Source organism: Vigna umbellata, chromosome 3 (genome assembly GCF_029865625.1).
Source record: "Vigna umbellata cultivar VRB3 chromosome 3, Vumbellata_1.0, whole genome shotgun sequence".
Classification (NCBI taxonomy): Eukaryota; Viridiplantae; Streptophyta; class Magnoliopsida; order Fabales; family Fabaceae; genus Vigna; species Vigna umbellata.
In genome coordinates this window covers 51,800,625-51,826,995 of record NC_142167.1, presented here as the reverse complement: position 1 = coordinate 51,826,995, position 26,371 = coordinate 51,800,625, and the positions used below count along the sequence as shown (strand labels likewise).

At 35.1% G+C, this 26,371-nt stretch overlaps 2 protein-coding genes across 2 annotated transcripts; one reads left to right on the top strand and one right to left on the bottom strand.

Annotated features, from left to right (window-relative positions):
• The first annotated feature begins 9,549 nt into the window (after positions 1-9,549).
• On the top strand, positions 9,550-11,474 carry LOC124826375 (DUF538 family protein (Protein of unknown function, DUF538)). Its single transcript, XM_047299194.2, has 3 exons — positions 9,550-9,829; positions 10,294-10,348; positions 10,771-11,474. Exons 1-3 carry the CDS (start codon positions 9,722-9,724, stop codon positions 11,148-11,150), a joined length of 543 nt encoding a protein of 180 aa, XP_047155150.1. The 5' UTR covers positions 9,550-9,721; the 3' UTR covers positions 11,151-11,474.
• A 194-nt stretch (positions 11,475-11,668) lies between these two features.
• On the bottom strand, positions 11,669-20,024 carry RRG (sporulation protein (DUF155)). The gene is made up of 7 exons (XM_047299193.2): positions 19,715-20,024; positions 18,952-19,066; positions 18,312-18,471; positions 18,072-18,220; positions 12,589-12,740; positions 12,246-12,360; positions 11,669-11,992 (listed from the first exon to the last, which is right to left on the bottom strand). Exons 1-7 carry the CDS (start codon positions 19,939-19,941, stop codon positions 11,855-11,857), a joined length of 1,056 nt encoding a protein of 351 aa, XP_047155149.1. The 5' UTR covers positions 19,942-20,024; the 3' UTR covers positions 11,669-11,854.
• Positions 20,025-26,371: the final 6,347 nt, after the last annotated feature.

Genomic DNA, 26,371 nt, shown 5'->3' with positions numbered 1-26,371 from the left:
TGGGACGTTACATATGCTAAATAACTTTTTATCATTTCTTGTTAAAAATAATTCACTTTTTTTTCTTTTGGCCTCTCGTCATCTTTAAGGGAAAAAATATCCTTAGATTTTAAGTTGGATAAAATAAGTTCATAAAAAAATATATCATGTTATAATTATTAGAATTGAAGAAACATTGATTCTTATATACTCGTACATAAAAAAATACTCACACATCAAATCAAAAAATAAGTTATTATAAACATAATTGAAAAATTAAAGAAAAATAATATTATTATTTTCTCTATTGTTAATGGTAATTTATGCTAATCAATATTGTGACATCCCAAAATATAGTAACCACATCATCTAATTTAGGAGTCAACATTCCCAATAAAGAGAACAGTTAGAGTATGACTTGCAATTAAATACGAAATTACAGTCATCCAAAATATAATACAGGGTTTTAAACTTAGACAGTTTAGAGTATTTAATATCCAAAGGTTTAAATATATAAATCCTAAGTAGACTGTGCAACAGCATCATTCTCCTCCAGCTCTTGCTCCAGAGGTATTTCCTCAACAACATCTGCTCCCATCCAAGTGGATGATCATCGCAAAGGAAAACATACACAAGCAACACACAACACAGAAGCAAAGGTGAGCTAGATAAACAGGCAATAATCATACTGTTCAATCAATTAATAATCATCATGCTTAGTACATATAAAACAGTTAATACATAACACTTTAAACCACGACTCAAACACTCCCGCGACTCATCCGGATTAGTATAACTGTCGAACTATTGGTCGTCTTTGCACTTGCGTAGTTCAGTTGGCACTCCCCAACACTATGCAAGGTAAATCCCCCAATCTGTCTATGTCTAAACTCTAAGACTATAGACGAGGACCTCCCTCTACTCTCACCACTTACACTGCTCTCCTCTATCTGAGTATGAACAGTGCTTCGAGTGTAGGGATAGACATACCAGTTCAAAGCTCCACACAGTTATACAGAACAACAACAACACCTCACACATCACTTTCAATCATCTCACCCTGAGATGTCCACTTCATACTCAATTACATCATTTCAATTTGCAGTCACATTATTTCAAGCCACACAATTCAAATATATGGACATACATACATCCTGGCAGTCAAACAACATCAAACAACTCAAACAGATGTGGAAAAATATGAAACTCACCGAACCAGGTCTCACAATGCACCAAGATGCAAGGCTAGACAGCAAAAATTCGCATAGCGCACCACCCTTGGTGCGCTGAGCGAATTTTCCTGACGAGGGGAGTGTTTTTCATTTAAAATTCGCATAGCGCACCCCATTTCGCATGGCGAATTAATTCGCAGCATACATCAGACTTCAAACCTCTCGCTATGCACCCCACTCGCTCTTCGAATTAAATGGGCAGTGATCCCAGACCACCACCAGTCGCATAGCGACAGGATTCGCCATGGCGAGTCCGAAAACAGTGAGCATCACCCTCTGGAAATTCGCACAGCGCACCAACTCGCACAGCGAATTTCCAAGACAGTGAGCACCCTTTTCAGGGTCTCGCTATGCGAGACAACTCGCATAGCGACACTGCATAATCTGCACAACGTGAATTCTGCAAAATCATACACTCACACTAATCCTTACCATTTTTAGTTATTTTTCCCAACTTCTAACCCTCCTAATTCCTGTATCATACCTAATTAAACTTGTCTAGATGATTATAAACGTTCTTAGCATTATTCTAAAGTGATTACTACCAAGTTTTCAACTTAAATTTCCAAGTTCAACAACCCAAGGACCCAATTTTGATTCTACCATTTTAAACATGACTTTACTCAGTTTTATGACCCTAACCTGTTCTAATTGACTCATACAAGCTAGCCACACTGTCCAATTACACTCAAGACCACCTATGCTCAAACTCCCTACCTCAGTTCTTCTCAAAGGACCAAAATAACAATACTCTCTTAACCTTTTACTCATCTACCACGACTAACACAGGATTTCCACCTCAACCACATCTCCCTAACCCAATTGGTCATCGGAGAAGAATCAGATGTCTGAACGCATCAGTCTCACCTTCGACGCCAGCACATATGACTAGTCACAACTGACTGGACCAGGCCAGGGCTGCTCTATGATCAGGGATGTGCCAACTCAGGTTTTTAAGATTCTTCTATCCTACCAACAAAGTGCTCTCAACAAGTCACAATTGATCCCTCCAAACTGTTTCAACACTGTAAATTCACCCTAGACCTCTTTTACTCAAAATCACTATGTCATTTCCCTTAAATTGACCTGGACTACTACCAATTTACTCAGAACAGTGCATACTTACCTTACCATCCATCTAACCCTCCTTTGATAGAACCCAAACCTTAAACTTATCACATTTGAAATATTGCTCAGTCCAACCAAAACCACAGTCACCAATTCACATCATAACAACTTACAACAAATACATTTTTACATGCACAATTTCCAGCATCACAACACCAGCCAATTTATACTCAACAGGTACATCAACAGGAACATAACAGTTTAATTCAACATACAAATTCAGGATTCAACATGCATATATCTCATAAATTAATTTCAAACAAAATAACTAGCTCCCCTTACCTTAGAGTGTATTTCCAAGCTCACAAGGACGCCCCTTTTTGGGTATCTCACACACGCGAACTCAATCCAAACCCTACAAACCACCAAAGTGGTGACAGCAACAGCTCTTAGAGCTTTATTTGGCAGAAACAGGAAAACGACACCCCCTAGTAACGTACAACCAGTACTGTTGCATGCTCTAGGTTCGAAGATAGTGAAAGAGAAGGGAAAAAATGACTTACCGGTCCAAACGAAAATACGATCGGTTCAAAAGGAAGCCTTCGGTGTGGTGAACGTCTGAGCACCTTCCAACCCAAGATTGAACGGTTCAGAGAGTTGGAAATTTAGAGAGAAGGCAGAGAAAACATTTAGGGCAAGGGTTTTAGAGAGAGGAAAGGAAAGAGCTCAGGAAAGTTGGAAAAGAATTCTGAGAGGCCCTTCCTAAGGTTAAGCTGGCCTTAAGCTGATGGGCCTGGCTACCCCACATAGGGCCCAATGGCCTTAAACTTTTTCAGGCTCTCACAAATATACTTTGAAATGTCAAAAAATTTAAACAGTATTAAAAATACAAACTTAAATAATTTTTCATATATATATATATATATATATATATATATATATATATATATATATATATCAAAAGTAGATAATATTGTCATAAATTATTAATGAATTAGCTTACCAAATAATAATTAATAATAAATATCGTCATTGATAATAAATTTATAATATCACTTTTATTTTATACATTATCCTATCTCAAATTTATTTATAGAATTAAAAATTAATTGTATTATAATTTGTCACTTTGTATAACTTTATATATTCATGGTAATAACTTCGTATTAATGTATTATAATTTATTAGACATAATAATTATTTGGTTTAAAGTTAGTGTTAACAATAAACTTACTATGTATGGAGTATTTTCTTTTAAAAAGTTTATTATTTGATTATACATTTATTTTATGTACTGAACATATAAAAGATTTTATGCTTCCTATTTAATATTAAAAAAGAATATCATAAAACCATTGTTATATTATTATTGTCTAAATGTAAGAATTTTTTTATTAATTATTATTAACATATTTATATCTGTATCAAATAAACTTATATTTCACATATGAAGGATTTTATAAAATAATGTTTATTAATATACATATTTATATTAATGATAAATTCCTATAATGATAATCTTACTTGCAAAATTTTTAGAGTTTTATTTATAATATTAACTTTTTATTAATTGTATTATAATTTATTATCATAAATAATTGGATTACAGTATACAGTTCATAAAATCATTTTTTTTAAAAGTTATCAAATTAAAATATTTTCTGGTGTTTGTATAGATTTTATGTTTGGTATTTGATATAAAAAAATAAAATAATACCATAAAATATCGATAATACTATCTAAGCATCAAATAGTTAATATTATCATAAATTATTAATTAGCACACTTTTATAAAGCTTATTTTCGCATATACAAATAATTCACTAGTAAAAAATTGGGTTTTTACAGCGCACATTATGCCACAGTTCACTAGAAACCGCAGCATAATGGTGCGCGGTGGCAGTTTTGTAAATAAATCGAAGGAATATGCCGCGGTTCAGAGGAGAACCGCGGCATATACGCCAGTCAACCATCCCCTTTGACGCCACGTCTGAAAAAAAAATTAAATAACAGCGTATATGCCGCGGTTCTCTGAGAACCGCGGCATATACCCCTGCCAATTTATTGCAGGGGCTGACTGAGTCAGAGAATTTCAAAAGTTACAGGGGTATATGTCGCGGTTCTCAGAGTAACCGCAACCTATTCTCCTACCTGAAATAAATTTAAAATGAATTTGAAATATTTAGAGGAATATACCGCGGTTGCCCGCCGAACCGCGGCATATAGTTTAAAAATAATTTCAAAAATGTCATCTTATACCGCGGTTAAGTAGTGAACCGCGGTAGATTCCCCAGTCAGAGTTAAAAAATAAAACTTTGGAACCGTATCGTCCTGTTCGCGCAGACGCTCGTTGGACTTCGAGTTTTCTTCTCCCGCCGACCACCCATCTCAGTTCCCTCGTTTTTTCACCGTTTAAACTCAAAATTGTTCGGTCATTTCCCATTTTTGACGATAAGAAACAGTTTTAGCCGATCAAAATCGTTTGAAACGCTTGTCATTCCTCTCCGCTGCCATTCCCCTTTGTTGCACCAAGCTTTTTCGCCGTCCCTGTTCCAGGTATTTATGCCCTTTTGCATTCTTAACATGATTTCTTCTTAGATTTAAACATTGCATTTGATTAGATTGAATTTTCTTAGACTTTGTACTTTATTTGATGTTGAAATACATTTGAACTTGTGTTTGTTATGTTCAAATTGAATTTGTGTACATGTTTTTATATGCAGGTCTGTTTTTGTGGTAGTGGATATCACAAAAACAGACCTGCAATTTTAAAAAACTGCAGGGGAATATGCCGCGGTTGTAACCACAACCGTGGCATATAGTGGACAAATTTTTTTTTTAAAAAAAAGGATTTAGGCAGCGGTTCCTTGGATAACCGCGGCATATTCCGCAACCTATATACCGCGATCATAACTGCGGCCTAAAGTCTCTGACTTACTACCGCGGCTGAATATGCCGCGGTTCGTAAACCGCGACGTATAGTGAAAAATAACCGCGGTAAAAGCCCCTCGCTGCACTAGTGATTGTTTTATAAAATAATATTTAATAATAAATATGCTTAATTAATATTAAATCTCTTATACATTTGAATATTTTTAATTTAGTTTTTAATAAAATAGTTGTTCATTGAGTATTCAAAATTTTTATATTTTTCAAATGAGTACAATTTATTTAAATTTTTTTATTTAGTTAATTGAGTAATGTGACTGTTATATTGTCTCGTTATGAATTTTCTATAGGTTAAGAAATATGAAGTTTTCTAATTAATAAAAAAAAAAGTAATGTCAGGGTTAATGTGAAATAAATTCCTTTTATTTGCTTTAATTAAAAGGTCTTCGATGATAATAGAGGATTGTTCGAATAACATTGGTGATAAGTCCTTTATGTTGATCATCTTCTTTAATAATTAGTTTTGATGATGATAAAGGAACTCAAAGATTTAAAGAATATTTAGATTTAAGATATATATTAAAGATAAAAATTTATTGTTAAAGTTTTCCAATATTTGTATTTTATTTAAAATTATTATACCAAGAGTCTAGGTAAAATAGCATAGAACTTAAGAAAAAATTTATTTCATAAAAGTATGTGATAATCGATTATCAGTAATGATAATTAATTAAACAATTAATTTCAGACTTTTAAAAAAGTCTTTGTGATAATCGATTATCACAATGATAGTTACAAAACTTCATTTTTCTAACCTAATTTTCAAAAATAAGAGTGCATAAATATTTAATCTAAACCTAGTCAAAAAATAACTTTTCACTCAGAGGTTGAGTTGTGTGCTAGAGAAACTTTGAGTGTTTGTGAAAAAGGGGCTTTGGAAAACCTAGTGTGGAGGAGAACTTTCACTAAGTGTATCTAAGTGATTGAGTGCTAATGCTAGAAAAGTTGAAAAGTTGTTCATCCTTTGTGTATCAATGAGGAGTGGTTCACCCTTCGTGTGTCAAAGGAGGTGTTTTCTAACCGAAACTTTATTATTTGTGATTGTAAGTTATTGGTTATTTTTAGTGATTAGTTAATCCATTTTTGGAGAAATTAACAACTGAATGTAGGGTCTTTTGATCTGAACTAGTATAAAATCTCTTATGCTAATTTATCTTTCCGTACACTCTATCTTTATCTGTTATTATTTATAAAGAATCAATTTTTTTTATAAAATCAATTTTTAAAATGGGAAACTTTTTTAAAAGACATTGTTTTTATCAAGTAAATCAATTCACCCCTCTTGCTTTTTGTCTGTCTTTCCGCGTATTTCTAACCGTTGGTATTAGAGCTTGCATTTATAATTATTCAAATTTTTTGAAAATAGTTTAACAAAAAATTACGCTTTTTGAAAACTAAGAATGCAAATATTTTTAGAATTTTTTAATATAGGTATTTAGGATGCTCTTATAAATGAAATCACAAGAGAAAAAGAAAAAAGGAAAAGGTAAAAGAATGGAGAGGTGTTACATATTATACATTCTCTATTTTATCTAACAACTACTTATCATTCAAACCAGATATATTTATATAAAAGTGTTATTTCTTTGTAATTTCTCAGTTTTTTTTTTATCTGTCTCACTTCTTTTGAGCTTTTCAATAGTAAATTTTCTTTTATATCTTTAAGAAATAATTATTTTTTATGATTCTTGAACAAACTCCATTAATTTCTTACTGTGTTATAATAGTCATTAACTTAGTTTTTGCTTCACTTAATAATCACACACCTTTTATGTGACAAATAATATGTTTAACCACAATAAAAAAAATTACTTGTAACTAACGGTTACGTGTTAAATATTTATTTAAAAAATATTTATGGATTTTAAAAACACATCCATAGATATTCACATATATTTAAAAAATATATTTTATAATAAAATTATAAAAAAATTAAATTAAATAAAATAGAATAAATTTTTATTTTAACTTTTATCATATAAAAAATATATGTAAAAATAATATGATATTCACATTCCACCTATAAAAACTATTAAAATATTTCTATTTCAAATAATAAATAAATATCAACTATTTATTGTAAATTTTATTATGTAAATATAGATATTTTTATCATCTCTTTCACCAAATTGTAATCTCGAGTCATTCAAATTCCTCAATTTATCTAATATTTATCCTTTTACCCATAAAATACATGCAATTAGGTTGAAATACACTTATCAATATTTTGTTTTTTTTTTGTTTTCAATGAAAATGCTACAATTCACTTTATGGAAAAGAGAAAGATAGATGCTTTAAATGAGTTGTCCAAAAGGTTTGACAAAAACCCTAAAAAAAATCATCAAACAGCTGGAGAAAACTATAAAATGATGTTGGGATTTGTGGTCTATCACCATTTTCTTCTCAATAATTGGAAACTTGGGAATGAAAATGAATTGGTTTATTATAGTGCCAGGGTGGGTGTTATTAGCCTTGTGAGCTGGAAAATACAAATTTCTTGACCCCACCATATGTTTTCCATCATATTTTTATTATCACAAATTAGCTTCAACGTTAGTTTACTTATTATTTAATTTTCAGATATTATATCATAACATTACTAATGGTCCCTCCATGTAAAAACATTAAGGTCAAAAGTGATTGAAAAAACAAATTTAGGGTTAGTTTCTAATTAATCCAATGATTAACTATGGGTAAAAAAAAAGGCATTTTCCCTAATGAAAGGCTACATAAAACATATTTCTTTAATCATCTTACTTCAAAGAAGTAAAATATAATGCAGCGAATTAATAACAATGCATAAATTTTATATTAAGTTTTAATGGTTTCCTTATGTTTAATTAGAAAATGCACAGATAAATTCTAAAAACATAACAGGTTAAATAATATTGAAAATGTTTTCAGAATATTTTTAATTTTCAATTATTTTATTGTAAATTTAGCAAAAATATATGAATTAAATATGTTATTGGTGATTGAAAATTGGAGTTATTTTTTTTATTGTTTAAATTAAAAAATAAAAGAAAATGTACCTCTTATATAATTTAAAAATTAACGGTAACCTGCTTATTGGAAATGTATATATAACATGCTCGGAAGGTCAGTAACAGTATGTGTTAACGTTGTTTTCTCAAGAAACTGAAACGGATTTTTCTGAAAAATATAGTGACTAAAATAACCCTTTTTTTATTTGAGAGACTAAAATTAAATTATTCCGAATTTTAAATACTGGAAATATAATTAAGACAAAGATTATACACTAATTTTTTTAATTGTTTTTATTTTATAAAATCTGGGATAAAAGCGATTTAATTTTGGTTTTTTAAAGTTTAAAAAAGAAAATCTTTTTCTTTAAATTTGAAAATATTCTTTAAATAGAATTTTGAAGAGTTAAAATTATTTTTTAAAAATTAATTTTAATTTAAAAATAAGTAAGAAAATAAAATTATATTTTAAAATTTTGAAAACTGAATTACTTTTAAAAAACTTAATGAAACTAAATTGATTCAAACTTTTATTTGAACATGTTCAACAAAATAAAATTTCTATTTATCCAGTTAAAAATATAAGTTCTAATTAAATCAAAACACTATGATACTTTTTTTTTTCAAGTTAAGAAGAAACTTAATTTTCTTGGAAACATGCCCTATTTTGAGCAAATCACACTATTGTAAATAAATAAATAAAAACAACTAAATAGAATCAGTTTAATATTATTTTCTTAACTAAACATCTTTCCTATTCAAAATGGAAATCTGATTCTTAGAAAGTCGAACTTTTACTTTTATTGGACTTCAGTGACAAAAACTCTTCTAAAAATTTAGTTTTTTTAAAAATCAAGATTTGAAAATTTTAAAAAGAAAAATCGTTGTTAATAACGAAAAAGAGATTATTTTTTTGCTGTTGTTGTTCTAATATAAAAATTCAATTTCAAAAAAATCAAATTTAAATTCCTACTTACTGATCAGGTGACAAAAATGCCACCAAATTCAGAAGAGGGATATCAACTCTAAAAAAAGTGAATTAATTCTCACCTGAAGAGGGAAGAACGTTAATTACAGAAACAATGTTCTATTGGATTGATTTTTCTTAATATTTATTTAGAACAGTACCACCATTTGCGGAAAATTTTCTTAATTTGTTAAGTAATACAAATAATATTTTACGTTTTTTATTTTTAAATAAAAAAAAACAATTTGTACTTGAAAAAGATAGGTGGGAGCGCCCTTTGAGCAGCATCAGCGTACTTTGTCGTATTATCCTTTGCCAGCTCAGCTTGTCATCTGATGCAAAGGTGAAACTTTTATCATCGCTTCAGATACCCACTTTCACACACACACACACACACACTGCCTTTCCTTCTTCCTTCCTTTGGGGTGTGTTGTGTGTTCCATCCAACTCCAGCTAGTCACTGATTCTTCTCCTTGGCTACATTGCACTCTAAAAAGTGAAGGAAGGGAAGAGAATAGAGGCTTAAAACAAGACACCCAAAAATGGAGAGGGCTCTCACCAAAGTTAGCAGCTTGAAGGTGGGGTTGGGGAACTCATGGATCACCAAGAAGGCCAAGGAGGAGTTCTCTAACATCTCTGGAGACATTTCTGTAAGTATTTTCTTTTTGGGTTTCTCTTGCATTGCATTGTTTTTTATTTTTTTCTTATTTTCGTTCTAACATTGTTACCTTTTGATGTTTGAGAGATCTGAAACAGAAGCTTTGTCAATTGATTTTTTTTTCTCCATTTTGGTGTGATAGATTCCCATGATGCTTGATTCTTCATTAAAAGTTGTATCTTTGGTTATGTGTGTATGATGGGGTATGATTTTCCTTTTTTATTTCATTTTGAGAAATTTTCGGGGTTTGGGAATGGGAAATTTCTTTTCAACCTATTTCCTGTATGCTTTGTTTGAAGGACAGGATGGGGAAAAGTGTGAAAGGGTATATATGTTGGAGATGAAGCTCAAAAGTTTAAAGATTTCGGTGCTTGATTGGTGTTTAGCCTTGGAATTTACTGTAGATTTTGATGTCACTGCCTTGTTTGCTGAAGAAAAAATTGTGATCTTTTGCAGACCTTCTCAAATACTGTTGAAGAAAAGGCGAAGTGGATCTTCAACAAACTGAAAGGTATTAACGCGTTTTAACCCTTAATGTTCATGGCTGTTCATGTATGCATACTAAGATTTACTTCACCCAGTTATTTTAGTCAATATAAACTTGGAGAGATGCTATACCAGATGCTTACTCTCACATTTGGAAATCTTGTATTTTCCAATATATAAATCTTCTTCATTGTTTTAATAAACAGTTATATAGCACTATGACAAATTAGGAGGAATGTGCACCAAAACATTGAATCAATCGATTTGCACTATAGCATTCTAATCATTATGTTCATCACAATTTTTCAAATGCTAACATACCATTGTAAGTTTTCCATCTGGTGTCTTTTTCACATGTCTAATTAGGTATGCTTCTGCTGAGCAATTTATGAACCACTTCATTGATTCTAATAATCAGTGATTTTCCTTCCCCTCCTTTTTTCTCAGGAAAACCGCAGAAAGGCCTACCGGAACTCCTCCGAGAGTACAATTTGCCTGCAGGGCTATTTCCACAGAACATAATCTGTTATGAGTTTGATGAAACGAAGGGTAAGCTGATTGTGTACTTGCCATCTGCAAGTGAGGTGAGTTTCAAGGACTCTTCTGTGGTGAGATACGCAACCCGAGTGAAAGGGGTGCTTACAAGGGGAAAGCTTTCGGCAATAGATGGAATGAAAACAAAGGTTCTTGTGTGGGTGAAGGTGACAAGTGTGGCAGTTGAAGGTTACAAGTCTGATAAGGTGTGGTTTACTGCTGGTGTGAAGAAGTCAAGGCCAAAAGATGCATATGATACGCCTCGTGATGCTGTCAGAGTAGCAGAATTCTGAGTTTACAAATGTTGGTTATTATGTCATTACTATTATTGGTATGGAATAGGTAGTCTACATATTGTTGGAAATGTTTACACTGTAGGTATACAAGTTAGGAACCTCTTCTCTGTTATTTTCCATTAGAGATCTGCTCATTCATTGTCTCATTGAACGTGATTGGTTTTTGCTAGCTTCAATGGAACTCTAATGATGTTATGCCATACAACTCCAAACCATGCATTTCTTTGGAGGGTGTGCATCAAATTAAATGTTAGTTCGGTTCATGGTGCACTGTCAGCCTTGTGAAAGTTATTAAATCGTCGAATCCATCTTTTTATTCAATCCAATGTTACATTTGACAGTGATAATGCGCCGCTACTTCAATTTGAATCATGTTCAAAACTTATTTGATAATAAACATTTAAGAGTTAACTTGGAAATGTTGAAAAAGTACACAAATTTTCAGACGTTCCTTGCGTTAAAACAACGCAAATAATTAATGATCCTTACGTCGTTAAAACTAGTTCTACAATCTGTGATAGAACTAGATGCTCCTGCATCCTTTTTTTTTCATCACAGTTTCCAAAAGATATAATACAGTTCAATGTGTCTTGAATATTTGGATTTATTTGTTAAATACCAAGGCCAAAATTTTCATTGGTAAAAAATTGCAAGAATTGTTGTTACTACAAACTAATCTAGCTTCAGCTTCTTACTATTTGCTAAGAAACTGCATTTGTAGCTCGAAGAATCTCATACAATGATAGAACATTTTCAATAGTCAATAAACCAATAATGCACCATTCCAAGAAATCTGATTTTCTGTTCTGCAGAACTTCTTGAAGAAAATGAATATTGTGCTGCAAACAACCAAATCGACGTAAGAAGCCTTAATACAACAATATCATTTGAACATAATAACTAACCTCAAATACAATGTTTAATATACAGGCAAAAATGGTGTGCATCTAGCTGAAGATTTGTGCATAATTTTAAGCAAATTATTGTTGATCACATGGGCTCATATTCTAACAATTTTCAAATGCATTGTTTAGATGAAATGACTAATACTTTATAGAGGGTCAAATGGATATAAATAATGGGTAGAAATACCTCTACGAATTTCAATTTGAAATCCAGGTTTCCAAAGCGTTGTGCAACTTCATACTCCTCCCTAAGATACTCATATATTTGAGCATACTTAGCATCCCTCCAAGCAATTTCGGATCTGATTAATCAATCCACAATAAAACATTAACTAAATCTTCTAACTGTTGACTATGATGAAATTATTCCAAAAACCAAATATTTGAAATCTTTTCGGATACTACAACAACAAAAGTATTTTCCAACTAAGTGAGGTCGGCTAGGGGATATACTATAATCAGAAATTTTCAATATATTATTACATCAGCATATGAATATTTTTCTAAGCCTAAAAACAGGACAAAAATACCTCTCAAAGAGCCCAACTTTAAGAATCACATCGGCCAAATTTGAGTTAGCCTTCCCAACAAGCTGAAGTAGTTTCTTCTTATCCATAGTGAAGGTTCCAGTTTTCTCCATTCCTCGGTTTATGCCGGCGAACTCTTCAACTAAACCATCAACCTGATAATAAGAGAGAACAAATGTCAAATATTCAATGGTAACATTTTAAGGGTTGTCTTTTAGGAAATATGATAGGTTTCTGATAAAGAAACCTTATCTCTCACCCAACTAACACACGCAACAGAGCACAAGTTCTGTATAACCTCTGACTTTATTGATCTCCAAGAAAGAATACAAGAATGAAGTAATCTGAGAGCCTAATCTCCCCCAACAAGACTAACCGTCTGTTTATACACTTCAATTGCCAAAAGTCCCTCTCCTCTCCCCATCTCAACAATTTATACAAAAGTATATTCCCGCTCTTCCTAACTGTTAACACAGTTAGGCAACTAACTCCCTCTAACTGTTAACTAACAGTTAACTAACCTCTCCTCCTCCTTGCATACACTCTCAACTTCCTATCATTACCCTCCCCTCCATTTTCAACCTTGTCCTCAAGGTTGAACTCTGGAAATTGGTCCTTTATTGTTGCTAAATCTTCCCATGTCGCCCCTTCTACACCCCCGGTCTGCCACTCTACCAGCACCTGTTGACACACCTCATCTCCCTGCTGTATTTGTCTGCGCTCCAGGACCTTTGTTGGCCAAAAAGCAGGTCCTGCTGCCTGCAACTCCTCGGGTAAACCTTTTTCCACTATTTGATCTCCCACCGCTTTTTTTAATTGAGAAGCATGGAACACCGAGTGAATTCGCGCTGCCTCGGGAAGCTCCAGCCTGAAAGCCACATTGCCCACCTGTTGTAATACTTTGAAAGGTCCAAAATATCTAGCTGACAACTTGGGATGTAGTCGCACCGGCATGGAAGACTGTCTATGGGGCCTTATTTTCAGATATACCCAATCCCCCACCTTTATATCCACTTCTCTTCTCTTTTTATTAGCTTGGTGTGTCATCAAATCCTGTGCACGGCTTAAATGATATTTCAACTGCTTCAGGGCCTCATCTCGCGTCATGAGATCTTGTGCTACAGCTTCAACCTGTGTTTCTCCTGGAATAAACCGACTGAAAGAGGGAGGGGGCCTTCCATATACGGTCTCAAATGGCGTGCATCTTGCTGCCCCTTGGTAGCTTGTGTTGTACCAAAATTCTGCCCAGGGTAACATTGGATACCAACTCTTGGGCTGTTCAGAACAAAAACACCGCAGGTACCCTTCAACTATGCGGTTCACAACCTCCGTTTGCCCATCCGTTTCCGGATGGTAAGATGTGCTCATTTTGAGCTTAGTCCCTTGCATTTTAAACAGCTCCCTCCAAAAAATGCTCAAGAATAAGGGATCTCTGTCACTCACCACCGACACTGGGATCCCATGCAACCTTATTACCTCCTTAGCAAATACATCAGCTACTGTCTTTGCAGAATACGGATGCTTTAATGCCAAAAAATGAGCATATTTACTCAGCCGGTCAACCACCACCATAATAGCATCATATCCTTGTGACTTAGGTAGTCTCACGATGAAGTCTAAGCTAATTTCCTCCCACACTGCCTGAGGAATTGGTAAAGGCTGTAACAAGCCTTGGGGTGATGCTGTTACGTATTTGTGCTGCTGACACACTGCACAACTCGCCACAAATTCTGTAATCTCCTTCTTCATACCCACCCAATACAAGGATTGGGCTATCCTTCTATAAGTTCTGTAGACTCCCGAATGCCCCCCAGTCTTTGTCACATGGAATTCCTCAAGTAACTTAGGGATCCAAGTTGAGTTTGCAGATATTACCAGTCGGCCTTTATAATGCAATCTTCCGTTCTCTAAAGTGTACGCCCCATGCGAGTTGGGATCACGTGTCAGACCAACAATCACCTTCTGTAGCTCAGAATCCTCCTCTACCTCCTTCAAGATCTCTTGGAAGTCTGGCCAAAATGGCTTAGAGATAGCTTGCAATTCCCTTTCTTCCCGTTCTCCTTCATACTTCCTCGAAAGAGCGTCGGCAGCTTGGTTCATACTACCCTTCTTATACAGAATCTCAAATTCATAACCCATCAACTTCGCTAACCAGTTTTGTTGATTCTGGGTAGTTATTCTCTGCTCCAACAAATATTTCAAGCTACGCTGGTCTGTGTGCACCGTGAATTTTCTTCCCACCAAGTACGGTCTCCAGTGTTGGATGGCTAACACCAAAGCCATTAACTCCTTCTCGTAGACCGATTTACTTAAGGTGTTCTCCGACAAAGCCTTACTGTAGAAGGCGATGGGCCTCTGGTTTTGGGTCAGCACTGCTCCTATTCCTCCTCCTGAGGCATCACATTCAATATGGAACTCCTGGTTGAAATCAGGTAATTCCAACACAGGCCCCGACGTGATAGCTGCCTTTAAAGCATCCATAGCTTGCTTCGCCTGCTCATTCCACGTGAATCTTCCCTTTTTGAGTAACTCTGTCAATGGTTTTGCTATTTTACCATAGCCCGCTACGAACCTCCGATAGTAACCGGTGAGCCCCAGGAACCCTCTCAACGCTTTTAAGTTTCTAGGTTCTTCCCATTCAACCACCGCTCTAATTTTATCACCGTCCATTTCCACCCCTTGTTCGGAAATTTGATGGCCCAAGTAACATATCTTCCTTCTTCCAAAATCACACTTTTTCCGGTTGGCCACCCACCCATTTCGTTCCAGCAGCTGCAGCACCATACCCAGCTGCTTTAAATGATCCATCCAGTTTGGACTATAGACGAGAATATCGTCGAAAAACACCAGCACCCATTTCCTAAGATACGGTTGTAACACCTGGTTCATTGTACTCTGAAAAGTGGCCGGCGCATTCGTAAGTCCGAACGGCATTACGAGAAACTCGAAATGTCCCAGGTGGGTGCGGAAAGCGGTCTTGGCTACATCCTCTTCCTCCATCCTGATCTGGTGGTACCCAGATTTCAAATCGATCTTTGAGAAGTACTTGGCCCCTCTTAATTCGTCCAGCAGTTCCTCTATTACCGGAATAGGAAATCTGTCCGATACAGTGGCCTTGTTCAGAGCTCTGTAATCTACACAGAAGCGCCAACTCCCATCCTTCTTCTTCACGAGGATGACTGGGCTGGAAAACGGACTCGTACTGTGGCGTATGATCCCGGCCTTCAACATATCATCCACCTGTTTTTCGATTTCCCCTTTCAGAATGTGAGGATAGCGGTATGGCCTCACATTTATAGGGTCTACACCATTTTTCAATTTGATTCGGTGCTGTATGTGACGTATTGGAGGCAGCCCCTGCACATCTTGGAATAAGCGATAGTGGGTTTGCAGCAGCTTTTCCAGTTCAGCCTGCTGCGGGCCTGTCACATCTGTTCCCCACTCACAGCTTTCAGCTGTCTCTATTGCACTTAGACCCCACACCAATGCTCCTGACTCAACGTTATCTCCCAGCTTCCACAAAGATCTGGCTTTCACCAGCTGGCGCGATAGGGCTGGATCACCCTTGATCGTGATCGGTTTATTCCCCACCATATATTCCATTGTCATGCTACCCCAATTCGTCCGAACTTCTCCCAATTTAGCCAACCATGCAACCCCCAGAATAACGTCAACACCCCCCAACTCAAAAACATGAAATTCTTCCTCCACATCCACCCCCTCTAGTCGGATAATCACCCCTTCACAGCGTCCTTGGGTGATCCGTCGACATCCGTCACCCAAACTCACTGGATATGGTACCGTATCAATTACCGGCAAGCCCAGCTCCTCCGTGGTTCTCTTACTGATATAATTGTGGCTCGCTCCGCTGTCTATGAGCACCACCACCCTCCGTTCACCAATTTTCCCCGTCAACTTCAAGGTTCCCGGGTTGGTCCACCCCTCTGCCGAGCACGCGGACAGCTCCATCACTTTTTCCTCCTGGTCGCCGTTTACCTCTTCCTCTTCCCCTTCGCCTTCGTCCTCTGCCAGCAATAACACCCGTAGGCTCCTCTCGGCGCATCGATGGCCTGGTGCAAACGGCCCGCCACATCGGAAGCAACGCCCCTCCTCCTTTCTCTTAAGAAACTCGGGGTAGGGTAAGTTTCGAACCATTCGGCCTCGACCTTCGCCCCCAATCGCCGTGCTTCCCCTCGCTGCGGTGTTAACCGCCGCTCCCTCTCTCCTCGCCGGTCCTCCACCCTCGGTTCTTCCAAACGGGCTCGTCGCTGTTTTCGCCGATTCCGATCGCGTCACTATACCCATTGATCGAACACCTAATGGGTTCATCTTGGATCCACTAGCTTGGCTTCCCTGCGCTTTCATCATCGCATCTTCTACGTCGCGCGCAATCCTCATCGCCTCCATCAACGCCGATGGGTTCTGGATCCGCACCTGACCCTTCACGTCCTCCCGCAACCCGGCTAAGAAGTAACCCATCACCTGTTCCTCTGGAATCCCCGTTGTCTGCCCCATCAAGACTTCAAATTGACGCACGAATTCCTCGACTGTTCCTTCCTGACGCAGAGTAGCCAGTCGCTCGAATACGGTCCCCCTGAATCCACCACCGAAGCGATTAATCATGGCTTCTTTCAACCCATTCCACGTTCGGTTTCTCGCCTTCGCTTTCCAGAAAGTGAACCAGTACGCCGCGCTGCCCTCCATGCTTACGTAGGCGACCTCCACCTTTTCTTCATCGTCCGTCACTCTTTGTATATCGAAAAACCTTTCTGCCCGATTGAGCCAACTGAGTGGTTCGTCCCCGTCAAAGGTAGGTAACTCAACCCTTTTCCTCCAAGGCTTTGGCGTTCCACTTCTTTCGCCGTTTCCACCGCCTCGAGTTTCCTCATTCCCTCTGTGTCGGTTATCATTCACGGAGCTATCCTCCGAATTACTCTCCGCGTGATTTCCCTGTCTTTCCAGCATTTTCATAATTTGTTGTAGATCGCGACGTACCGCCGTCGACTCCGCCTTCATTCCCTCCACCGTTATCTCAATCGCTTCTAATCTTGCCTCGTTATCATTCACCATTCTCACGTCGCGTAACTTCTCACCCAATTCGGATCCGGCAGGTCGGACCAAATTGATAGGTTTCTGATAAAGAAACCTTATCTCTCACCCAACTAACACACGCAACAGAGCACAAGTTCTGTATAACCTCTGACTTTATTGATCTCCAAGAAAGAATACAAGAATGAAGTAATCTGAGAGCCTAATCTCCCCCAACAAGACTAACCGTCTGTTTATACACTTCAATTGCCAAAAGTCCCTCTCCTCTCCCCATCTCAACAATTTATACAAAAGTATATTCCCGCTCTTCCTAACTGTTAACACAGTTAGGCAACTAACTCCCTCTAACTGTTAACTAACAGTTAACTAACCTCTCCTCCTCCTTGCATACACTCTCAACTTCCTATCAAATAAGATGGCGTTTGCCAAATATTAACCTGCGAGACAAAATAATCCAGAGCTATGCTTTGTCCCAGTACACTTCCAATTATGCGGATACCATCTGTATCCAACGATTTGAGAACTATGTAGTCTGGACCTCCTTGCATGTCCTCAACTAACAATGGCTTCTCTTTTATTGCATAATCTAATCACACAAAAACAGAAACATATTAACTATATACACAACACGATTCAGAAAAACTTCATGACTAATTGGTTTCTTTGAAGAAGCTTACCATCTTTTCTCATCTCTCTAAGTAAACCAGATGCATGCCTCTTAACTAATTCCAGGTAACCTTCCACTTCATGATCCTCAACATTGAACAAGACAGCTGACCCATACTGATATACAACCATGTATTGACAGTTGCTTGCTTTCACGTGAAATCCAGGTCCCTGAATCAAACGCCTAAAGTTGTTCAGACCTTGTTAAATCAGTCATGTTACTATACAATTTAGTCACAGATTTTGTCATTATTAACACTCGAATCTTCTTTTAACTCGGGAGTATTATTTTCCTTGATGATACAGTGAATTAATTTACTCATCATCGATAAACAAAATATCGTTATTTATGATGCAGCTCAGGCTACATAAATCAGAGTATGTAGCTTGAATTTTCTCTTATCTTTCCCGTAACCTTCAAATGCACACATAATTTCAATGACTACCCTCATGGCTCATAATCCCAATCTAGTGTCTGGACATTTGACATTCACATGGAGCTCCACGTGGAGCTTCAACAATAAACCAAGTATCCTAAAAATGATGGACACATAAAGACTCAATAAAGATATTTAAGAACTATTTAGTGACACGCTAATTTCTATAGAAACACAAGCTATTGAGAAAAATAAAAATAATAATAAACCTTACTTTAGCATTCAAATTAAAGTCACAGAAGCGGAGAGCAACATAGTTTGAAGATGAGCGAGAAGAGGGAGGAACAATGTTTCTGTGATTATCAGCCTGGATGCCCTTCAAATTTATACTGCCAAAATTATGAATCTGAGACAGCCAAATCGTAGAGAACAAAAACAGGACAACAAAAAGACATGTGAGAGGAAAGGGTTTCAATTCAAACCCAGAAAACAAGGAAAAACGGAATGCATCAATGTAAAATAAAAAACAAAAAATTCTCAGAAAACCTGATAATCTATAAATCATATACAAGGATTAAAACTACTGTTTTAATACAACAACCTAAAAAAGCACTCCAAAATCCCAATCTGATAAATAAATGCATCAAAACTACAGTCCCCGCACAAATGCACACGGAGTCTTCTAAATCTAACATTAAACAGTAGTATTACAGTAAAATACAGGACAACTGGAAACACGAAAGCTATAAATTTTTAAATACAAATAACAAAGTAAGCTGCAAATTTTACACATCAAAATGAATTAAAACAAAAACAATAATCATAAAACTCTAAAGTCCAAATCAAAGATTAAAACTAAGAAGTACAAATTTCAACTCCCACACGGCATGGTCTTCTCCTCTTAAATGGAACAGTAGCGGAAGTAATAAGTAACATCGCATAAACGAGCGTCCGAGAACGATCCATTTTCACAAAAACAAGATAGCAAAAGGGGCCATCGAAAGTATCGAACTTGAATAAGATAGGATAGTGGGTACCTGGTAGAGAGGAAATAAGCTTTGACGGGGATTTTGACCGTGGGGTCGATGTCCGGGGCACTTAACCCGATTGGATCAAAGTCGGGTATTTCGGAAGGTGCAGCGGCGAGAGAGAGAGAACGGTTGAAAGAGAGATAGTGGGATTTGGAAGAAGAGGAAGAAGAAGATGATGAAGAACTGGTTAAGCGATTATAGAACAGTGAGAAGGTTTTCCATCTTCCACCCATTCGCTGAAGGGAAGAGGGTCTTCTTCCTATGGTTTTCTGCTTTTTTTTTTCTCTTTGCTTTTGCTTTGAGTGGTGACTTTTTTTTCCCTTTTAATGGCACTGTCATATGAATAGGTGTAATTACGCAGGAATTTATTCAACTTACCTTTGTTTTCTTTTCTTTGACGTGGATTCAAATTTTCGATTCAATCTATAAGTTTGGATTAATTTTTTTAATTTCACGATTAATTTTACTAAAGCCAATTATAATTAGATTTAGTTATCGGTTAAGTAATAATAAAAAATCTTACAAGAAATCTTAAATAAATATTTTTAATTTCTATAACTATATAAGAAAATTAACTACTAGATAAATTATTAAAATGTTCATTTCTATTACGGTGACACTTGCCTTTTTTCTTTTTTTTTTTTCATTTTGAAATGTGATTTCTCTCCAAAAATGACCATAGTATAATGGTGATAGTTGTGCCTTTAGGTGAATGTTTTATCATTTCCAATTTCTACTTTTCCAAATTGTTCATTTTTACAGTGTTAATTGTCTTTTAGCTTGTATTTGTTTCATGTGTATTTACGATGCAGATGGAAGAGTGATGACCTTTAAAGTCATCCCGTAGACGTCAGATCACAAAATAATCAACGTAAATTATTGACTAGTAGCATTTTCGTAAATAAGTTGGGCATATAGACGTCTGTTAGGAAGGGTTCCAACGTCTATAATATTGTAGACGTTGGGACCCCTCCTAACCGACGTCTATATGCTTGACAGGTAGGTGAAAAGTCATTTTTTTGCCATATAGACGTCTGATCCCGCCATCCCGACGTCTATATACGATTATCGACGTCGGCCCCCTGTAACAAACATCTATATGGCTGACAGGGTAGGTGAAAAGTTAATTTAGACGTCGGACACCTTCATAACCGACGTCTATATGCCCCCGCGAATATTAATTTTTAAATCAGAAATACGTCATATTAGTGAGGGCCCCGACGTCTATACTATTATAGACGTCGGTCCCCACCAGCGCACGACGTCTATAGCCTATTATACTGGAAAACGCGAACTCGCGAGGAGTTACGCTCATTGTTCATCGTCTTCCTCCTCGCGTTTTCTCTCTGCGGCATTGCATTTTCAGGTGCGTTTTTTCTCTTTTGGACCGTTTAAATTTACTTTTACTCTGATTAAATTACACTTTCATGAAATATCTTCCATTTGAACCGATTAAAATTCGTTTTCGTTACGTTTTGGTGCAGTTTCTGGCGTGTTCTTGGGCGACATTTTTGACCCTTTTTGCCTACGTTTTTGGGCGTGCACTCCTCCATTTCCCTCCATTGCTTTTTTAATCTGCTAAAAAGGTTAGCTTCTTTGTTGAAACTTTTTTTGTATGCATGTTATTAGCTTTTGTGTATGCATGTTATTGGCTTTTGTGTATGCATGTTATTGACTCAAACCATTCAACCTTCTGGTAATACACTTGAAAGCAAACAATATTATTTGCAAACATGGATGGCTAAGTCAAATAGAGACATATACCTTGTGTCATACATTGATGGGTATGTGTTGTTTTATGTAAAAGTTCATTAAAGTTTACTTAATTAGTTTACTAACTATTAATGATTCGTGATAGGTCTCACTGGCAACTGATGGTCATCATTCCCAGACAATGTAGAATTATATGGTTTTGTTTGCTGCATAGGAAGATGAAAAATGACTTGAGAAGCATGCTTTAAGGGTAAGTGTTTCTCCAAAAATGACTTTGAATTTCATGTTGACCTTAAATTTTTATGATAAATATAGTTATATTAATTTTACTTTGTGTTTTCAATCTAAATAGAGTTATGGGTAAATCCCAAGGTCAACTAGTTCAAGTTTTGTATCAAAAGGTCGTAAGTCATTTATAGTTCTAATTCATTTTCTATGTTATTGAATGGTCTAAATTCTTGACTATTTAGTTTGTCATTTTAGTGTAACAAACGCTAGATTCATGGGAATGTGACTTCTATGTTATGTCTTGGATTAAGATCATCATTCGAGCTGCCATTACAGATGATTAGAATGAGATAATGATGCATACCTTCAATACATTATAAATAAAATTCATCTTTGAACATATATGAAACCATAATAAATCTTTCTTAATTCTGCAGCGCTTCAAGAGTACATCTCCTATACCAGAGGACACAATTAGGCAGATAAGGCAGGAGTGAACAACTTATCTTCTGCAAAGATGGAGCTATGAACACTTATATTTGTTGTTGAACATTACTTAGGTTTAGTTTAAGTTTATATTTTGATAGTTTTAGTATTTGATTGTTTTTTAGATTAAGTAGAACTTTCTTTAGTTGAAATGCATATATATATATATATATATATATATATATATATATATATATTATATTATAGTATACTGTTATGGGACAATTTTCTGTTTTTCACGTATAGTTTTATTGTAAAAATAAATTAATTTAAAAAAAAAAAACACTCAGTAGATGTCTGTTAATGTCATGTCCGACATCTATAGACGTTTGTCAGTGCACAAACAGATGTCCAATGAGTTACAATAGACAAAACGTTCCAGGGCCTATAGACGTCAGATATGGACACATCCGACGTCTATATAGATGTCTGGTATACCTACATCTGACGTCTATATAGACGTCTGGTATATCCAGTCCGACGTCTTATTAATGTCACCCACAAAGACGTCGGATATGGATCTGACGTTAAAAGGACAAAATAACAGATGTCTAAAGCCCTTTCTACATTGGTGTTTGTTTCAACCAATTTAAGTGGATGAGCATGCATGAAAATGAGAGATGGGAACTGGTGGAGTTCCTCATTGTGGTGAAGAGATATGACGAGAAAGACAACTCATCACTTGTGAGATTATACAATTAACCTTATGTTTTTAGGTGTTTTTTTCCTCTCATAGGGTAAATATGAGGGATTTGAGGGTGTTAAATTAGTTGTAGGATGAATTATTTTCTTGGTTTATCAGTCTTGTTTATAGGTAGCGACCATTGTGATTTGCACATGCATTTTTATTCCACTAATACAGCTCAAGAGAAGCATCATGGTGTTGTTTTTTTTTCCAACAAACTCCTTCTCTTCACTCTTTTTGCACAAAGAATTGATTCTTGGTATTACATGCGTTAGGAGAATCAATTCTCTCACTCATGTTTTACACATAATTGGTTTTTCTCACTTTTGTTTTGGTGGTTGCAACACATTTTCTAATTGGTGGTGTGATGGTACTGTGTGCTGAAGAAGAAGAAGAAGTTGTTGAAGAAATATTCAATAATTAGAAACCAATTTAGACCCTAACTCCTTTATAACTAAAATCTTGATAAATGTAATACTCTTTCAGAATGCGACTAAAAGATTAAAAACTTTTTTTGTGCATATACTAAACTTATTTATTTTTTATCATAAAATAAATAATTAAAATGTTCATTTATTTCATCAAATAAGTGTTTCATTCAATAAAGTTTATTCCAACAATAAGAAAACATAAAAGAGTTAATAACTAATGTTTACTCAAAATACAAGAAAATGTGTTTCCGATGCAATTCTCACGCTTCTCACTATTGTGCATCTAAATCACCATCTACAACATTATTTACTCACGTATAACACAAGTCATACTATCATCAAAGGTGAAAAACACAACCACAAATATACAAGGATGAGTTAACTTAAAAGAAAATATAATAAATAAACTTACATATAAATAATAATAACACTCATAACAAACATCATTCAATCTTTCGATAATTCATAAATAACATATAATCAAATAGCAATTTTTGTCATATCATCCAACCACAATGAATATATGGGTAGTCTCGACCCATGAGGTTCAATCATCAACATAGCTCTCGCACATAGCTTATCGTCCAAAATCAGCTTAAGTGTCATTTCCCACCATTCTTACAAAGAGCTTCACCAGACAAGTATACGATGTCACTTCCCATCATTCTTCCAAAGAGTTTCACTAGACAAGTACACAGTGTCACATCCTACCACTCTTCTAGAGAGCTTCATCGGAAAAGTATGTGGTGCCATTTCCCACCACTCTCCTAGAGAGCTTCACCGAGTAAATACATAGTATCACTTCCCACTACTTTCCCAAAGAGCTTCATCGGGCAAGTACACCTCTAGTATCGCTACGTTAAGTCCACCACTCCCCACTACTCTCCTAGAGACCATAACTGGAGTCCTTAGGGTCAACTCCCAAAGCTCCCTCACCTCTGGCCGAGACACACGCTTCTCATATGCACCATCATATCACATATGTAGGCATCACATTCACAATAACACATGCTATTTCATATTATCAAACAACCATATAACTTAAACTCACATAATTAATACATGTAATATAAAAATCACATCATATCCCTCAACCAACATTCTAACTCGATCTATAATCATATTTTAGCTCAAAACATGTTATCAAACCAAAAATGCAACCACACATGATTTCACACCCTAGTTCATCACACAGAATGATCTCAACACAAGGCATCGACTCATACAAAGTCATATAATATATCTAAGTAAGGATGAGTCTGATACAACACGACCAAGGGTTGATACATCTCGACCAAGGTTTAAAACATCTCGACTAAGGTTTAATACAACTTAGCCAAGGTCTGAAAAATATGGTCCAAGATTTGAAACATCTCAGTCGAGGCCTAATACAGCTCGATCAAGATCTAAAACCTTTTGGCCAAGGTCTAAAACCTCTCGACTGAGGTCTGAAAACTTTTGCCCAAGGTCTGAAACCTCTTGGTCGAGTTTTGATACCTTTCGGTCGATGTTTAATACGTATATAAATTATAATAAAGCCTCTTATTGCCTTTTTTGTAACCATAATGAAACCAAAACAACATCATGCCCCATCAAAGTTGTATTGATAAACAAAAACACAATTGTAATTTACCAAAACTGCATCATCTTTAGTCTAAGGAAAAAATATCAAGACCTAATTATCAACATGTTTACTTTCAAAGCATAAAAGAAACATCTGCGTACACTAATCTATAAACAAAATGCCTCAATCCCAAAGCAAAACAAATCATCAATCTTAAAATGCTTAATTAACTTCCGCAACACCAAACATGATGACCCAACATCTTACCCGCTTTCTCCCATACATTATAAATACAATACATTTAGGCTGAAGAGAAAAACAAAACAATCAATATCCAATGACTTAAAACTTCATATATATTTTAGTATAATGCATATCCATTCTGATTCAAAACTTTTTTCATAAACTCTTATCAAAATCACAAGACAACACATATTGAAGTAAAAGAAAAAGATATAGTTAGCTCCCCTTACCTTGATTCACACTACTTTTCTTCCTTAATTACAAGAACATCCTTCCATTACCCTCATTAGCTCTTACGAATCTTTTAATAAGAAAAAAAATATTTTTATGACTACACACTCACATCTCTACCTCCTTTCCACGCTATCTTACCTTATAATTTTAGTTTATAAATTGGTATTTAAATTGGTTGCTATTTAAATATTTTTTCGTAGAGAAATTTATTACAACAAGATAATAATGAAAGAGAATTAAAAGAGGGACTTATATTTGATATAAATAACTAGATTGAACTTAAGTTTCAGTAAAAAAAAATTCAAAGGTTAAATATGCTTTCTAGTTCATAAACTTGGATATGAAATTATAATTTATTTTTTATACATTTTAATCTCAAACTTTAAAAATAAATAAATATAATTCTCTTATTCTAAATATGTTAACTTTTTTTTCTAAGTGTTAAAGGTCATTTAAGACTAACATTTGAATTAAAATATGTTGAAATGCGTAAATAATTTAAATACCAACTCAAAGTATCACTTGATATAAAAAAATTTAAAATAATTAACTTAAAAAAATTATATTCATTTATTTTTAAAATTTGATCGAATTATATAAAAGTTTCAAACAACTACAAATTTCAATTTTATATTTAATTCGACGAAAATATCAATTAAAACAATATCAGCTCAAACAAAAGTGCACTGCTATTTCAAATTGAAGATAACAAATATTTCTTTTATATAATAATACCAACAAGATTTTAACATGTAATTCAGTTTAAATTATTTAAATTTTGCTAAAAGTATACTAATTTCAATAAATAGTGAGATTAATTACTATATTTAGTTTAAGTGATGTATGTTACATCATGATGACATGCATGATTGTAAAAAAGGAAGAAATGAAAGATGAAATTAATTTAAACCATTTAATGAGATAAAAACGAATGAAAAAATAATCATGGAACCTTATTGCAAGATAGATTAACAATAATTTTTCTTCTTATTCTTTTGCTATTTCTTTGATGACATATTTAGCCTTTTAATTCATCTCTCCTATCTATTTTTTGCCATAATTCTATTTTCATACACGCT

Bases quoted from the DNA above. Each gene is read 5' to 3' on its own strand.
- LOC124826375 (XM_047299194.2), top strand. From the start codon at position 9,722: ATGGAGAGGGCTCTCACCAAAGTTAGCAGCTTGAAGGTGGGGTTGGGG. The intron at 9,830-10,293 runs GTAAGTATTTTC...GATCTTTTGCAG, and splicing joins ACATCTCTGGAGACATTTCT to ACCTTCTCAAATACTGTTGA. The intron at 10,349-10,770 runs GTATTAACGCGT...CTTTTTTCTCAG, and splicing joins GATCTTCAACAAACTGAAAG to GAAAACCGCAGAAAGGCCTA.
- RRG (XM_047299193.2), bottom strand. From the start codon at position 19,941: ATGGGTGGAAGATGGAAAACCTTCTCACTGTTCTATAATCGCTTAACC. The intron at 18,472-18,951 runs GTAAGGTTTATT...CGTTTGATTCAG, and splicing joins ACTTTAATTTGAATGCTAAA to GGACCTGGATTTCACGTGAA. The intron at 18,221-18,311 runs GTAAGCTTCTTC...TTGTGTGATTAG, and splicing joins TAGAGAGATGAGAAAAGATG to ATTATGCAATAAAAGAGAAG.